Source organism: Halyomorpha halys, unplaced genomic scaffold, assembly GCF_000696795.3.
Source record: "Halyomorpha halys isolate HHAL.00 unplaced genomic scaffold, Hhal_1.1 Scaffold252.1, whole genome shotgun sequence".
Taxonomy (NCBI): domain Eukaryota; kingdom Metazoa; phylum Arthropoda; class Insecta; order Hemiptera; family Pentatomidae; genus Halyomorpha; species Halyomorpha halys.
In genome coordinates this window covers 277,110-295,789 of record NW_027108761.1, presented here as the reverse complement: position 1 = coordinate 295,789, position 18,680 = coordinate 277,110, and the positions used below count along the sequence as shown (strand labels likewise).

General features: G+C 30.0%; 2 protein-coding genes across 5 annotated transcripts in view; both read right to left on the bottom strand.

Moving 5' to 3' along the window:
* The window catches only part of kst (spectrin beta chain, non-erythrocytic 5 kst), a 196,695-nt gene that overhangs the window by 71,135 nt on the left and 106,880 nt on the right, over positions 1–18,680 (bottom strand). For all 4 annotated transcript variants that reach the window (XM_067047074.1, XM_067047077.1, XM_067047076.1 and 1 more), the window contains one exon: positions 8,435–8,602. In XM_067047074.1, the coding sequence (XP_066903175.1) occupies positions 8,435–8,602 (168 nt within the window). The remainder of the gene's footprint in view (positions 1–8,434; positions 8,603–18,680) is intronic.
* Positions 573–1,810, bottom strand: LOC112211089 (ferredoxin-dependent glutamate synthase 1-like). Its single transcript, XM_067047078.1, has 5 exons — positions 1,659–1,810; positions 1,432–1,558; positions 1,116–1,244; positions 880–1,023; positions 573–720 (listed from the first exon to the last, which is right to left on the bottom strand). Exons 1-5 carry the CDS (start codon positions 1,754–1,756, stop codon positions 628–630), a joined length of 591 nt encoding a protein of 196 aa, XP_066903179.1. The 5' UTR covers positions 1,757–1,810; the 3' UTR covers positions 573–627.

Genomic DNA, 18,680 nt, shown 5'->3' with positions numbered 1-18,680 from the left:
TGACTACCAATATGAGATAACTAGTAGCAGGCTTTTCCACCTAGTTTATGAGATAACTCTTACTTGACGTCCTAGACAATATCCTAAAGTTATTTTGTAGTTGGCAGTCAACATATTGATAATTATAATAATAATATAAGATTTTATCACACTATTTTTATTTTATTTCATTACATTTAGGGATAGAAGACAAAGTAGTATAAGTCAGAAAATGGCTGGAGTAGGTATGTATTTTACAAGCAGAAGAACGTTTTGAAGTAGATATGGTTCTTCCACCAAAATATTGGTTTTTCAGAGTAGATTAAAAGAACTGGTAAGCAGTAAAAATATTGTAGTAAGAAATTTTCTAATGTTCAATAGTATAGAACACATTATATTTCAGATATTCTCTGACTTTTTCACTCTCCCTAGATATGTTTATTTCGTTATATCGTCTTGACTGATCCCAAATAAAACAATATCTTAACTAATTTCTTTCTCTAATGACAACCATTTTCATTCATCAACATTAGAAGTAAGAGTTTTTTCATACATTACAGATCAATCGGAAATTCTAGAAACAAATAGCAAATATGTTGCTATAATTAATACAAACAAAAATCAATTATAATTTTTCTTATTGCAGCATTACCTAAGTGGATGTGCTCTCTCCCAGCTTGGAAATGTATTTGTTGAGAAACGCGTATGAACAAGAGCTAAATACGTCTCAAAGTCAGGAGACTGAAATCAAAAAGAAAAGAAAATTAGTTAAAAAGTAAAGAAAAACATTAATTATTAAATAAAGAAACCGTATTAATAATATAATAACGACAAAATATTAATTATATTTTCATCAGAAAATAGGTACTTGTAAGTAGATGACTCAAATAAAACACTTACTTTTAAATCAAGAAAATATTCCCATAGCTGGTCAGAAGTGAACTGCCCCTTGTACACAATAACTGAATTAGACAAGGAACAAATGTAAAATCTGATTCCTGGTTTAGGAATGGTATGTGTAGCTTTCTTTCGTAGCATCCAAACCTGGATAAATAAATCAAAAAGATAGTTTAAGTAAACAAATATTTTTTTAAACTAAACAACTATTGGTCATTTCCAGTTTAGTGGATACTTACACTCCTTTTAAATGAATCTTCATCATCGGTTTCACCTGTGATGAACACCTGTCTCATAAAAGGCTCACTGTTCCTGGCAACTTCTCCAATACCACCACTAAAGGTTGGTACTGTCCTCCAACAAAGTATCTATACAAGACAACATTCTCACTTATACTTCTGAAGTAATATGTAACTAAGAAAATTTTATCTACTCATATTTAGCTTATACACATCAAACATCAAATAAATTGATAAATAAAGTTTTTTTTTAAATTTCTGAATAGTTCTGGGAGACTGCTTAAGATATTTCATAATTTATTTAAAATTTACTTGCCTTAAGTTTGTAATTTTCTGCAACTTTGGCAAATTTCTCCTCACTTTCAGCATGATGAACTTTATCCATAAAAACAATACCAGTTGCATATTGGCCAAGTGGGGGAAGCTCAACACTTTGCTGTTCCCTATGAGTTCAGTTACAACATTAAATATAAGTATAAATGACTATCATAGCTCATTACTTACTCAATTGCCATTAAAAAATAAATAATCATTGATTTTCACCTGAGTTCATGAGCATAAAAGGAATGTGAAATAGCCGTGAGGACTCCTGCTCCATCGCCAGTGTCATTGTCGCAAGCACAAGCACCTCTGTGGTTCATACGCTTAGCCAACTTTTCAGCATCTCGCACGATCTAAATAAAAAACCAAATTCAGAACTAAAAATATTTATGTTATGATAGCTACCAGCTACCAAAGCAAATAAACAGTGGCTAACACTGTAAATGATAACATTTTACGATTGCGTATGGTACTGAAACTAGATTATCATAATAAATTGCTACCATTGTACTTATAATATCTTTTAATGTAAAATATATGGAATTAAGAACAGGGGGTTCATACTTGCACCACGACACACCAACAAACCACACACATTTAACACTGGCTTAAAAACTCCTTTTCAGGCTTACAACTCATCGACGGTAATATTTCACTAATTCACTAAGACTAACTGTCATTTTTCGAATGATTTTTAATATTTCAATCTAAGACATTTTTAGACATTAAGCTTTATGGCTGGAAATATTTTTAAAAAAAAATATTTTAAAAAGATTCATTGGTTGAGGGTATTGAAGTATGAGTGGTGCAAGTGCATTAATCTTAATTTTGAGAAACACATGGTTTTACTATGATCATTAAGTCCAACATTGTGCAGGAAACCAATCGAATAATTTAGCCCTTTTAGATTTTTCTGGACTCAAACTCATGGTAAATGTTATTCAGAGACCCTAGGAGGTGTGGGGACCATAGACAGTTTCCTACATTGATTGTATGGATAATTGGCACAGAATCAAGAAACAACCCAAATAACCCTTCATTATCAATAAGGTCATTTTCGTTAATTGCATGCTCTCTTGATTAATTTTTTATATGTTACCTTTCACTTTATGTATATGTAAAATAATAATGTTTAATAAAAACAATTTTTTTTTTTTTTTTTTTTTTTTTTTTTTTTTTTTTCCTGACCTCCTAGAAAATTATTAAAATCAATAAATATATACAAACAGAAGGAAAAGTATATATACAGAAAATAGATATCTTGGATTGCCAGTGTGTCATTATAAGATAAGCTGCCGGGTAATTAAAAATCTGTAATCAGAAACGTAAATAAAAGGTGATAAGGTGATGAATTCCACGGGGTTTCGGCCTAATAACAAGGCATCGAATTATTGTAGACCGGATTTATATCAGTAACAATTGTAGTAAACAAAAAAATTATAGCGTTGGCAAATAAGTCCTTTCGGTTTTTGTATTCATGTTTTGTTTATAATACGTCACATTAATTAATTAATATGTAAACAGTTATGTTTGTTGACACTTGTTCAGATTAGGTCAGTATTGTGTTTATGATCCGGCTGAGAAGAATATCGTGAATATCGACGAAAATATCGTGGATAATAGGCATATTTTGCTGTATTACTTCAAAAAAGGAAAGCGAGCTGAAGAAGCACATAAAAAAATATGCGGTGTCTATGGGGATAATACTTTAAAAGAGCGCACGTGCCAAAATTGGTTTGCCAAGTTTTAAGCAGGGAATTTTGACATAAACGACGCACTGCGATCTGGTCCCTCACTAGGAATTGAAACCATTGATGTTAAGGCGATAGTCGATCAAAATCCCAATTCATTGCGAGACATTGCAGAGGTCCTAGACGTATACATACAAGCATAGAAAATCATTTGCGGAAGCTTGGCTACGTTTCTAGGCTTGATGTTAGGTCCCCCACTCTGACCGAAGCCAACTTGACAACACATTTCCATTTGCGATTCACGGCGGAAACGTCAAGAAAACGATTCATTTCTTTAAAGACTTGTGACAAGTGGATTGCCTACAATAATGTGGGGCGAAAAACATCTTTAAGACCCAGCAACGAAACATCTGGAACCACATCTAAAGCGGGATTGCACCCAAAGAATATAATGCTTTCTATATGGTGGGATTTCAAGGATGTGATTTTTAATGAGCTGTTGTCACAAGCTATATCGATCGATTCCACTCTTTAGTGGTCATAATTAACAAAATTAGATGAATTGATTCGAAGACCTGGCAAATCGAAAGGGTGTCGTCTTCCATCATGACAACGCTAGGTCCCTCACTTCGTTAGTCACCCGCAATAAATTGTTAGCCCTTGGATGGGATCTTTAGCCCCACCCTCCCTATTCACCGGAACATGCTCCTAGTGACTACCACTTATTCCGGTGTCTACAAAATTCCTTAAGTGGAAAACGGTTTGAAAACGAACAGAGCATCAGGGAACACCTAGATCACTTTTTTCGCAAATAAACAACAGACATTGTATAAACATGGGATTATTCAGCTGTTGGAAGGATGGGGTAAGTTAATCGAAAATATTGGACATTGCATTGTAAATTAAAATAAATACTATTTACAAAATATGATTAATTTTTTTCACCCCCCCCCCCAAAAAAAGAAAAAAAAAGAAAGGACTTATCTGTCAAACCTATAATATCAAATAAAAATTACATGTGGTAATATAATTAATGATTTTATAAACATTGTACACAATATATAAAAAAATTCTACTTTTAATTCTTCAAAGTTCGGTGATACAATAGCTATTAGTTTTATTCACGTTCGATCAAAGGTTAAACAGGTTATTGCATCTCTTACCGCGAGGCATAATATTATGAAAAAATATGCATAAAAAAAATCATAGATAATAATTAAAAAATATGTGATTAGTTCAGAGATTAGTGGAGATGACTTTCACGGATTCAAGTAAAGAATTATTTAAATTTAAAAAATTTGAAAATTCGTTGAGTGAAAATCAGTCAGAGGTTCCTCTACTTTCCGGAAATTTCGGTACATCATTTGAAAGACAACACTTCACTAATAAAGATCCGTCAATCAATACGTATGCAATTAAAAACATACTTTAGTCATAAAAGATAATAGCATTCTGCTCTGAAATAATGATGAGAACCTCCTGGTTATCGGTTGTAATTATTTTGTAATTGTAACATAACTGTAATTATAACCTCCTGGTTATAATTATTCCTGGTTTTCGTGTAATATATTACATCACTATTACAACAAAGTTAGTTCGTGAATAATGTATTTTTTGAAGATAATTAAACAGATTTTACGTTTCGTTGCAGTTTTGTAACTAAATAGTATTTTTAATGTACCATAGATTCGAAATTAAAAGTTCCCTTATTATTCATCATACTATATAAATACTTAATGGATTTTGTGAACTCTAGTATTTGTTGTTGTCGAAATCATAATATTGAGTTTAAATCGTGGAAGGAATAAAAATAATACGGAATAAACTGTAAACATTAACATTATTATTCATTAAATTAATAATGAAGAATTAAAAACACCTCAGATTATCAGTTATACAGGCCGTATATTGAAATATTAGAATTATAAATCGCTTGAGGATAAACACAGAAGGATCAAAGGTTTGTTTCAAGTATAATCAGGTGTTTCAAGATAATTTTTTTGTTGAAGAAAAAAATACTCAAGAATACTGCTCAGTTCGAATGTCAGTATTAAAGTGGTCATGGATGCAGCTTCGTCGTCACCAATAAACTCACTAACTCAAATCTAACACAATGGAGTAAAAATATATACGATTTTACTAAAACTACTAAGCCGACGCCAGGTGCGAAACACCATTAAATTAATATTTGGAACGAAATAAAAAAAAAAAGATTTAAAATTTTTTTAAACAGTCTACAGTTTAGTCGTAATTAACTGGACTTTTGTATTTCAAATTGACAGAGTTCAATATAATGGTTCCTTTTGGTGTCATTTTTGTTTTTTTAATTATTTATTATTTTATAGGAAATATAAAGGAGGATTTTACAAGAAAGGTAATAAAAAATCATTTACTTCTTATTACAGTTAAATACAAATACTAATCGAAAGAGATCTATGCTACTAAGAACACAGGTTCGAATCCGGCTGTGGTAGATAATTATTTTCTATAACACTGTAGCCGTGAGTCAACCCTGTGAGTTATGGAGCCCTCCTGGGGTCCAATCAGCTTCATAAAGTGGGTACCCATAATTGGGAAAAATCTGGCGGTTGAAAAAATCAACTCCTTCTAAAAATGGTACTTCCAGGTACATGATAGGTTTCGAAATTCTGACAATATCATGCACATTTTTTAATTGCAATATAAAAGATTTTTGTACAGCATCCCTTTTTTAATTCCGTTAATAAAAAATGTTTTAGCCAAAGACTTGAACTAAAATGATAAAATATTGTTAATGTGGTAGTAGTAACATTGTTTTCCGATAATATTAAAAATAAATAAAATAAAATAAAATTTTAAAATGGTGTTTTGTTGAAAACAAAACAATCAATAACAAATGAAATCATGTGAAGATGTCTACACGTTTTAAGTTTAAACTTTAAGTGCTTAAAACATAAAGAAAAATATGGCGTACCACACAAATTAAACTTTATTTGTTTAATTTTTTTGACTCTCAAGTCACTCGTTAAAAATAATAATTTATTCTTTAGAACTAAAAGCTGACAGTTTATAAATAGCTAACCCAGCATTTAACCAATTGCATGTATGACTCAAATTGAAACCCTCTGTTACTGGCTTCCCAACTCCTTACACGAAGTAATTGCTCATTTCCTATACCGTATTAATCCGTATACGGAATAAATGTTGTGAGTTGTATGCAATGAACGAAGTCCAAGAGTTGTGTGAAATCATACGCCGTCAGCAGTTTTTGCGTCATTTCCTTTTCCACTTGGAGTATTTGCAAATATTGTTTGAAAGACTACACAGTTTACACAGCGATAAAACACAAAGTCCTTAATTGAGGCTAAGATTTAATTAGTTTGAACAATAATAACTACAATTACTTGTAATTTCTTTGCGCCTGACTCTGTATGTATATACTTCTACTTCCATGAAACATGATATATGACAGGAAATTCACTTGTTGAGAAGTAATTATTTATTTACGCCTATAAATACAGAGAAAAAATAAATGCGTATTTATAGAGATGGTTTCACGCGATGAACCTCGCAACTTAACTGTTTACCGTAATTTATAATTTTTTTTTTTTAAATGTTCGATATAAACCTCTTATCCGATAGTTTTAAGCTTTGAAAAACCTCTACATAAATTCAATTTAGATTTCTACCAATTTATTTTTATAGGACTTTGTCAGGGCTAAATGAAAAAGCAAGATACAAATATTTTAGAATTAGCTTAACATTAAATGTTAATAAAATTTTAAAACAATTGTTAAGTTTATAAAGTAAATAGAAAAATATATCAGTGTACAGATATATAATATATACAGATCACCAGAATTCTAGCCCTCAGATTTACTTTTTAACTTTCTTCTAGTTTGCTAACTCCATCATCTTCCTCACCGTTTTCTTCTTCTCCCACTTTCTTGTTCATTTTTATCCAATTTATTAACATCCCCCTTTAACATAATATTGTTACCTCACCTATACCATATCTACTTCATTTATCTGTAGTACCTTATATATCTAACATTAGTTAATAAAAATATTACTAACAATTGTCTATTATAGAGTGTTCTACATTGCAGTGATACAACTAATTCAATTATTATAATAATTATTAATCTTAAATTATACTCTGAACTTCGAAGTTTTAATTTTTTTTTTAAAATATCTTTATTGAAATTTACAACTGAATGTTATATAATACATTCAGTAAATTTCATCTTACTTAAAATGGAGTGTTACAGGCGTGTAGAGAAACTTCCAATTGGTAGCACTCTAATTAAAATAAATAATTGAAGAAATTATTTGATTTAAATCTGACTTTTTAATATAATGTTTTATTTTATTCTTAATTTAAAACAAATTTAATCCTTTTTTTCTCTCAACTTTATTATTTACAACTTTTCCAACGTTTCGACCCTCAGGCCATTCTCAAGGATACCCTCATATTGATGTCATTTCTTTTTTCAAATCTTAAAAATGCAGGCTAATTGCCTTTGTCCCATATAACCTTTTCTAAATAATTTTTTCCTAGATTTAAACCTTTTATAAAACACTTTTCTTCCTTCCTTCATTCACATTTGCAAGTTGAAGGTAGGTTCTGTTTTAAGTTGCAAATGTGAATGAAAGAAGGAAAAAAAGTGTTTTATAAAGGTTTAAATCTAGGAAAAAATTATTTAGAAAAGGTTATATGGGACAAAGGCAATTAGCCTGCATTTTTAAGATTTGAAAAAAGAAATTTTCTGCTACTTTTACTGGCCTTTCATGACCACCGCCCGGACCATCTTCGTACATTTAATTACATCCCGTTAACCAATGATCCTCTAATAACATTAATACTAATTAACAACCGAAAATATTTTTTACACTAATTAATTTTATAGTTCAAATACGTAGTGGTAAGTAATTCACTATCATAATAGACTTCCCGATTCGAAAAACTGTCTAATTGGTGGGTTTGGAAAACCCAAGAATATACTGCTTGGGGATATCCATCCATCTACCCAGTTGACAAAGCAAGGTCTCCAAATAAAGGAGATGGGTTTATATTCATGCAGGGTCAGGGACGATTGTACTACCTCAGTGTCGGAGCCCACGCAGTAACTTTTTTTCCTTTCTTTTTTATAGCACCTAGACGGCATTGATTTATACACTAAAAGAAAAAATAAACAGGATTTTCATCGCAAAGTTTTAAAATTATACTCTCATTGTGAACAAATTCGTAATATATACAGCCAGGTCTCTATTTATTATTTTTTTTCGTATATAAAATTAATTTATTGATATGGAAATGCTGCTTACCTTTGTATGTAGAAAGGCAAGACTTTTGTTGACGTTTTCTACTTTGTGAACACGCATTTTTCCGTTGTTCGGCTTTCCCAATTTTTCGCCGGAAATGATCTCCAGCAACTTGAGGAGTTTCTTTCCATCTGCGAGGTCGGTGAAGAGATCCTCCACTTCCATGCGAGCCTGCAAGCAAATCAAACAAAGTTCAGTTGTTATGTTTTTTATTATTATATTATTAATTAGATACATACAATGAACATGATTTATCATTAAATAAAGAAAATAAGCCAAGAACACTCTTTATTAACACATTAGTCATGTCTGAGTCCTAAATGTCAAATATTGATTTCTGCCTAGTAACTAATAAAAGAAAAATATTTTTAATAGATAAAGTTAATGTCTAATTATTACTAAATAACATCAAAACCATGGATACCTTACAGAACAGGTTGCATTTATTTTTTTGTAAGTTTAGAAAATTTACTACAATTTGAAAACGAAATGCGTTTTGTACGACCATTACTTTCCAAAATTTTCAGTTCTCCAACACAGGCCAGTTTTCCCCAAACGTCAAGAATTATCAGGTCACTTATTTTACGAAATATCGCAAAAAATATTAGTTATATTACAACAACCGAATAGAACGAATTTGAAGTGAATTCGATTAGCTTCTATATCAGTCCAAAACAGAACGGTTCACTTAAAAATTATATATAACCAATAATAATGAAAATTGAAATTTGAGAAAAAAAAATACTGAAAAAGTTCAAGTTGTAATTATTAATTTTTTATTAAATTCTAATAAACATAAAAAATATACTAAATGTGTAGAGAACCCGAAAAACTGATTAAACTCAAAAGTTAAACTGTTTATATGGTAATTTATGGAAATTTTGATTAAACTGTAATAAAATTTATATGAAATAAATAAATTATTCGTGTTCTATATAGCTGGTCAACATCCTTTTATTTAACGTAAATGTAACATAATAACTCAGGAAATTATTATCATTCTTATTAATTTTTAAGTTTTGACGGTTAAAAGTTCATTAAATTATGAACAGCGCCTTTACACATGTATATTTCTAACCCATTTTTAAAAAGTACAGAACTGTATTTTGCATGTTAGACCTTATTAAAATATTCATCTATATTTAATTACCAATAACTCAATGTTGAAAAAGAAAAATCCATTTTGTTGAGCGAAGTAACTGAACCCAAAATATGGAGACAGGTTTTGTATTGAAAATTACCAACTTCAAGACCAGACATAATGGTGCAATTAGGTTTTTTATTTTTACTTTTTTTATATAATTGAAACACATATAATTGATCATGAGAAAAAAATTACCTGTACTTGCTATGGACAATTCTTCACGCTTTCGGAATTCAATTTATATAACTATGTATTCAATATCATATTTATTGAACATTTTATTCCGTCTTCATGGTGCGAATTAAGAAAATGAGCGATTTAGAATTTCACCTCAAAGGTGTGATTATTTTAAATTGGTGTGAAGAAAAAAAATTCAGAAGCTTACACCTTCGGTTGAAAAATAAATAGATAAAAAACCCTAATACTGAAATGTCAGTGCAACCATTAGATGAAATTGGTGAAATCCGAGAAAGTTCCTAATTCTTATAAGCTCATACATGGAGAGATGAGCGGTTTTTTGAGAATATATTCATTCTTGTTTAAGTACAGATATTGATTATTTTTTTTTGTAGTTTAACTAAACTTAAACTACTATAAAAATCGAAGAAATGGTCACAGAAGTTTATCAACAAGTTGATAGCTACTTATTGCTCGAAAAACACTGAAAAAAAAATTTGTATATCAACAGAAAAATAAATATTATTGTTCATAATTTTCACATCTTTTGATTTTTCTTTTTCTTTTTTTTTTAATCACAAAAATAAGGTTACATACAAAACGAGCCCACTAATGTACACCAAACTTGGGGACATAAGTAGATTAGTAACTAAAAGCTGTATCATCGCACTGCACCAGTTTTATCTATATATTACTTCTACTCAGTTTTCCATTATATCCATTATTATTTATGAGATATTTTTTAAAAATTTATTTTATACCAGATCGCACTGCAGATGGGCCTTACATGGTTGATATAACCGTCACATTATATTTTTTGTTTTTAACAGTTGATTATGGGGGGGGGGGATAGTCTGGTACAAAAGACACCCCTAACTATATACAATTTTATAATTAAAAACAAAAAAAAAGATAAAAAAAATAGATAAAAATAAAAAAATTTGTAGACTTGACAAAACAAACAATTGCCCTCTAATGGTAAAAAGAAACAAGTTACTTTGAAAAAGAGACAAGAGAAGAAAAAAAAAATAATAATAATAAGTAAAATAGAGGTAGTGTGAATAATGAATTAATAAATATAGAATTTATAACAGAATGTCCTACAGCAGCCTGGGCTTCAGTCTTCGGGTTGTGGTTGGGTTTCCCAGGTTGTAGGTCACTGCTCCTTTAACTATCGGCAACTGGGAGTGGAACTTCATGAACCGTTTTTTTTATGTAATCCTCTATTGACTCCATTTCTAATTCCCGATGCAATTGGCTATTTCTTATGAACCAAGGAGCATCCATTGCGATTCTTAAGACTACAAATGTAGCTCGATATAATTGTTTTCAAAGAATCCCTTATATTATTTCTGGTGTTATGATATACTTGAATTATGTATATATACTCTGTATTATCATATATTTGTAATTGTAATTATATATCAATAAAGAGGATTTGAAAAAAAAAAAAAAAAAAAAAAAATCTACTTGAAAGATTGTGACGTGTCGTCAACCAATACTCACTCTAATTGAGTGTTTCAAAGGTAAGAAAAGTTAAAGCTACCAAGGGTGGGTGGGAGTGTAGGGTTTCACACTGATTTACAGTTTTATTCACTTTTTTTACTATAGCTCTATTTGACTAATTTTTTTTTTTTTTTCAATAATGTTCTGCTCGTTATTAGGTAAATATTTTAAAGGTAAAATATCTCCGGGCTTGGAGATTTGATTTTTTTTTTTATTATAGTCATAACAAAAATAAATAAAAAAATTATCGTTTTGTTTTAAATCTTATAATTTTGGACCATTTTTTAATATTTAGTCCTGATCTTGTACTGTCCCTAGAGTGCGCCCTACTCTTTCCTCTGGTTTAACTAACAGCATAATTAATACAATATTACAATGCAACTCGATATAAGTCACTTTTTCAAAGACTACCCTACTCATTATAAGTAAGAATTTTTAATTAAGATAAAGATACCTCTAGTCATGGGAGATTGGGGGATGAAAGGGAAGAGAAATTTATTGGTTTGCAGGTCTGTAAATTTTGTTGGTCCAATTATTTGTTCCAATTGCTTATAATTATTATGGTTAACTCTCTCTATAAAGGTGCGTAAATACAACGAATTTGACTTAATCTGTTAAATAAATAAAATATTTTAATGTTAAAATAAATAAATGTTATCCAATTTTAGTCTCAAAACCATTTATATTATCTTAATAAAATTTTAGAACCACATCAATTTAAAAAAAAAACTTAATGTAGGTAATTCTGCCCAGGTCATTAATTTCAGTCCACAATTACCCTATTAGTTAATTCTTCACATGATCTGGGTGGAATAGTCTGCATAAAGTTTTTTAAAAATTAGTGTGGTTCTAAAATTGTATCAAGATTGTCCTTGAGAATTGCCGAATTGGCCGAAACGTCGGACTTATAATGAAATAAATTATTTTGAAACTAAAATTGGATAAAATTTGTTTATTTAAACCCGTCTCAAGAAAGTGTAAAGATTATATCTAAAATATTTTAATTGTAATCCTGTATTTATTTTTTCAAAATATTGTTTGCCACGAAGTAGGTAAACTATTTATTTTCAGAAGAAGAAAAAAAAAGGTAGCTCTAAAAATGAAACTTTTGTTATGTTGTTAATGTGTAGGAACAATTAAAGAAATTAATTGTTTTCATGTAATTTAAAATAATATAAACAAAAAAAAACTGTCATAAATATTTCAATTAATTAATTTTGTTAAGTGAAATACATTATAAAAAAGTTCTTCTAAAAGTTTTCCAAAAGTTTGAAAACTGAGAGCCATTTCCTTTTTTGGAGCATACCCTTCAATGGTTATCATTATTTGGGGTCAATTGTTTGGAAAATGTCCTTGTTCCAGTTTTACATTTTATCTTTATTTATAAAGGTTTTAATTGATACATCATAAATGGAAGAAATTATTGAAATTCGAGTGGTTTTAAATCGATAAGAGAAAGTTAACAACCCATTGTTCCTGATGAAAACAGGAACACTCCAGAGAAAAAATAAATGAATTACTTTCATAAAAACGAATAGAATTTTTGAGTACAATTAACAAAGAGATAATAAAGGCTTTCAGCACCTTAGGATAATTTAAAAAAATTATTAGTTAATTCGCACATTAAGACATATAAATATTTTATTAATTAAGGCAAAAGGGAGATTGAAGTTAAATTGCGAAGCAGCCAATTTGTAGAAGTAATTTCAATACATAAATTAATTGCAATAGTTAAGTTCGGATCTTTTGCACTTTGCATTTGATATAACCAATTTATCTCTAATAAAAATATTTTTATTATTTGTTGAAGAAAGATTTTTTGTGGGGATGAAGTAAGATATTCATTTGGTTGGTCTTTTTTAGATTTTATGCGAAATGTGTAAGGCGAAGCGTTAGATGGTAACTTGTTTGCTATTTGAGATAATTCAGGGTATGTATCGCAAATTTCCGATAATGTTCTGAAGATATTTAGAACGTAAACAGTTATATTATTCCTTGTTATATTGAGAAATGAATGGGGCGGTGTGAGACTTTTATGGGCACTTTAAGGCGTTTTGAAAGTCGTTAATGGCTTTTTAAAGCTTTTAACTAATTTCAAGCTCAATGCCTGTAATTTCAGATTTCAACATGACTTTATAGGCACCTTTGTATTTTACAGAGTCAAAAGAGGTGCCATAATTTCAATTAAAGGGTTTAACTTTTATTTCAATGAGTAAAGAACTTAATTTTAATCCTTCGTTACAGTGATTAAATAAATGGAATATATAATTCATTTATGTTTCAATTGTTAATTACGTTTCTATAAAGCTTACTTTTTTCCCCTCCATCTTGTTTTTTGTTGCAAGATGACAAATGTCCATAAACTATGACTAAAAAATAATAGGGACTAGAAAAATACCTATGAATAAACCTATTTACTGATCGCAAAAAAGGAACAAAACGAGAAGTAGGGCAATTCATAGACAATAACAGCAGGGGATAAAAACCGATACATTGTACATTGTGATGGTTGTAAAATCATTGACAAGTCGAAGAAGAAAACAACTATAAATAAAAAAAAAGTGAGAATCAATGAAGTTACAAAAAGAAACTTAATCACTGAAGAATGACTAAGCATTGAGAAAATGCCCTTTCTAGACGAAATAGGCCAAGCAATTAAACACCTCTGCTTGGAATAACAGATTGTCCAACACAGCCCTGTCAGTAACAACAGTATTTTCAATTATCTAAGTACCACATACAATTAATCGATTAATTTTTAAGAAATATATTTATTCTATATTGTATTTTTAATTTTATAAATTAAAAATAAGAAAAAAATATTCTAGACGTTGAATACAAAAGCGAATAGAACCATTTTTTAATGTTCTGTACAATACTTAGTGTCCTCTTTAAGCTACTGGTCGCCTTATTCCTTAAAACGAACTAAATCCAATCTAATTTTACATTCTAAGTTAGGATAGGGATCCAAAAAGAGATAAATCCATACAATAAAAATATTGCACAATATTTTTATGATTATGTTGTATGTTGTTTCGGCTACAAAGCTGTGTAAAAAAAAAAAAAATAGTTTAATTAAATAAAATAAATTAATAGTCTTATAACCGAACGATGTTTTTTTGTAATCATACATTTGATAAAATATTGTACAGCCTTTTTATTATTTTTAATAATTTAAAAAGGATTATAAATTTTTTTAATTCTTATTTCTTTTCTATCACTTTCAATTTTACTTTTCTTCAATTTTCCTTGCAAAATGGGAAAAATCAAATTTATATTCATTTTTCAATCTCGAAACTAAGAAGGGAGACACTTCTGAGTTAAAAAAAAAAAAAAAAAAAAAAAGACCACATTAAGGGCGAAAATTAAGAAATAAAAAAAAAGTAATTTTGAAGATTTACATCTGAGAATACACATTAAATAAATGAGAGGACGTACCATTCAGACAAAGGATATCAAAATTATAAAGTATATAACAAATCATTTAATATAATCAGATTAAATTAATTAATAATTTTAAAAAATACTCCTGTATTTGGATCTGGACACCAATGCTTCTAAGGTTAAGGTAATACAATTTACCCCTTATTTCTTAAAGTATATTTCCAGATGTAAAACTTAAAAATGTTTCACTGATACAAATTTATTTGAATGCCCTGAAGAGCGAAAATTCATAAATAAAAATATAAAATTTAATTTGAAACTACAATGATCCTTTCTATTTTTTTATCCATAAATAATTTAATAAATTGAGCTTAAAAAGTTTTACAAATATATTTTTGATGAAGTTTAATAGCAACATAATAATACAGTATTTCTAAAAACCAATTACTTGAACTGTGCATGTTTTGGTGTTTCCTAAGAAATTTCTAAAGTGGATTTATCTCACTTTTGCATCTCAACTTCGTTCGGTTGATCAAGACACGAGTTTCACAAATGGCGATTAAAAATAGTCAAAATTTAGTAAAAAATATGTTAATGGAAACCAGAGACCACATAACTCTAAACCAATGGTTCTCAAACCTTCTGTCGTTATACTTCTAATAGTAATTAATTTTCTATCTTCGAAGAAACATTTGGACATATTTAGGGTTCTATTATTGTATATTCATCATACATACATGGGACTTGACAAAAGCAATTGTTTTCGTCGATAAGAATTTTGTTCCAAGACATTATTAAACGATGAAAATAGGCCTGGTCTATTGGAAACCACCCACAACCAATTTAAGTAATTAATAAAAAAATTACAACTAGTTCATTCTTTCAGACTCTTTAAGCTCACAAGCTTTAAAAGAATCAACTAGCTGATTACAGTAACCATTGTAATTTAAAACTATAAAGAAATATATAAATCGATAAATGACTACTATTTTAGACCACGCTCAAAAAAAGCGCACTAAAAAAAACACACAAAAAAAAAAAAAAAACGCAAAAGGTCGGATATTGTTGCATGGCGTTGTATTGAATTAAAAATACAGATTTCCGACCTTCTGGTAGTACATTGTTTTCCAGAAAAACCTATAATACAAGAGACCAAGAGGAGAAAAAAAGAAAGGCAGTTATTTCATACAGATATCTAATAAATTTAATGAAAACTATGTATAATTACTAGTCAAAATTGTACGATATTGAAACGAGTTTGCCAACTATAGATAGAGGGAATACAAAATGGCGGCTGCTGCAAAACATTAAAAAAAAATTTTATTCGGAGCTCTATATCTTTAAAACTATCAACAACACTAGAAAACCTAAGAGAGTATTATTTAAAGTAGGGTAAATTTGCTGAAATATGAGCTCTAATAAAGCTATTTAAATTTAACAGTTTCTGAGATATAGCTTTTTAAACTCTACATTTCATAAAAAATGCACTGAAAAATCAGAAGTTAGAGGAGTTATTTTGAGAAATCTATATCTCAAAAACTATTCGACGTACAGATGTCTATAAGCACTCAAATCAAAGCTTGTTTTATGTACTATAAGTGGTATGTTACGTTTATCTTCGTAGAAGTGGTAATTTTTATGATATTTGCTCAAATTAATTCATGTATAGTAGACAAAATTTATATTCGTATGTGAACATAAACTACTTTATAATAAATTAAATTACCTTTATTTTGAGTGCTGGAAGACATATGTACGTCTCATGGTTCCTGAGATATATTTTTTCAAAAATCAAAACTTTTATCCAAACAACTATAAATTAATATTTTAATTAGCTTCAATCTGAACGCTAATCTACATCTACACAGAAAATAGTTTCTCGAATACATAACTCAGCTCAAGAAATGAATCGTTGGATGTTTCAAAAGATAAAATTGTTTTAAAATTTGTTCTAAGCTACTGATATGATACAATTAGGAGTTACATATATTACTAACTAAATAATACATACATTACTAACAAAATTGATATTCTTTTATTACTTTTTGTAGTTTTCTGAACTATTTGTTAGAGATGGATTTATTTCCTTCACAAGGCTCATCAAGCAATAAAGTCAAGCAATACACTATGTCGTACATATGACGTAATGTATGCCTTGCGGAACGAAAAAATTAAATATTTTTGCCTTTAAATTTAACAAATTTATCTTTACCCCAGGTAAATTTCGTATATCAAGAGGTAATTTTATCTCATTATATTATTAGTATATATTGTCTAACACAAGTTATGCAAACTCGGTGCAGATTTAACAGGCCATTGTCACGTGGGATAATGCGGGAGGAACTGTGCCGGACGTCCGGCTGGCTGTGTCTCTTTGAATGACTTTCCCAAAGGTTCGCCTTTCCCCGACAGCTGTACTTTCGTTGGTGCACCGGCTGACCCACTTACCCCCTGCCCGTCTTGCTTAATTGCAATGAACGGATCTCGAGCTCATCTTTTATTCAGCCTGTCGAAAATGCTTATAATTTTATCTGACATTTCGGAGGCCACGCTTACGCGCACGCATTCCTGTGGGTACTTGAGCCAAGCAGATATCACGAATTATGCGCCCTTTACCGCTAGGCCAATCCTAGGGCAAATGAATTATTGTATTCAGATTAAATCGACAGTAGAACGAAAATATATTAATTTTAATTCTGAAATATTTATAAATATTGTCGACACGATTAAGTGAACGAAGTTCCGTTTATGTCCTAATTAATGTTCCATTAGAAGAAAATAAGAACACTGTAAAATATTGAGAAATAACTGCTAATATGAAAATTATTCTCAAATAATCAATTAATTTTATAGAAGTTGAGGGTGCCCAAAGAGTGTATATTTTAACTGCAGAGTCAATCAGCGGCTGATATTTAAGCAGATAATTCTACCACAGCCGGACTATAACTAAGGATCGGCATTTAGGATTGCCTTCCTACTGAGCAACCACACTCCATAATTGATTACAGTTTAAATTAGAATTAACAAAGAAAAGAAAATGAGAGATCACTCAACACTACGTTAAAACAAGATACTGCCAGCTTGATGAACACTTTCTTTCGTGGTTAACCACATTACCTTTCAACGACTACAATTAAAGTGAATCAACCGTACAAAAAAAAGAAAAAGTAAGTTATTTTAATCAATCAATGGCGAATTAGAAACAGCACCAAGCCGTTGCTAGTCAAGATACTGCACCCAAAAAAGAAATCATGCTTTAAATGATAGAAGCAACTTGTGTGTGCATTACATACTATTTAATTTAATGTTTTGAGTTTGTAGTGTAATTTCTCGAGTTCGAATCTGGCTCTACGGTTTATAATTAATCGCTGTGTTACTGTAGCCGTGAGTCAACCCTGAGGATCGGAAGCCCTCCGCATCCATTCAGCCGCATGAAATGGGTATCTTTGATTGGGGAAAATTTCACTCTCATTTTATGTATTGTTTAAAATATTTTACATACGTAGTCGTGTCATAGGGGGTGAAGGCAGCAGAGAGGTAACACGACCGTCTGCCAACCCAAAGGTTGAGAGTTCGAGTCCCCGGCCCTATCCTATTTTTTTCAAGCACATAATTATATAATATTCACTCACAGCCTCCTTCCGGTCATTTGTGAGGTCCGTTAACCAATAGGTGGCACTCACGAAAATAGGCGTTTGAGTGACGAACCTACCCTATGAAAATCCCGTCATGAAACGCGGGATGTATTTCCTAGGTACATAGTGCGAGGCCTTGGTCCACGGTATGTCGCGCCAATAATAATACTATATATATATGATATGACTTTGTCACAAAAATAAGAAATCGAGGTTTTGGAAATGTTTTAGATTTTAATTTCTCTTAAAAACATGTTTTGAGTTTGGAAGCTAAATGTAACTATAAAATAATAAAATTCTAATAATAGAAATATAATAAAAAACAGATAACACAGCGAGGAGGAGGAGAATGCCCTTTTATTTCCGGGGCCAAGGCCAGGAACACAATTCACCCGCATTCAAT

What these genes read in the sequence shown, in the direction of transcription:
- LOC112211089 (XM_067047078.1), bottom strand. Translation starts at nt 1,756, where the DNA reads ATGAACCACAGAGGTGCTTGTGCTTGCGACAATGACACTGGCGATGGA. An exon ending in TTTTATGCTCATGAACTCAG is followed by an intron (nt 1,559 to 1,658) that starts GTGAAAATCAAT and finishes CTGAACTCATAG; the next exon opens with GGAACAGCAAAGTGTTGAGC. An exon ending in CAGAAAATTACAAACTTAAG is followed by an intron (nt 1,245 to 1,431) that starts GCAAGTAAATTT and finishes TGTCTTGTATAG; the next exon opens with ATACTTTGTTGGAGGACAGT.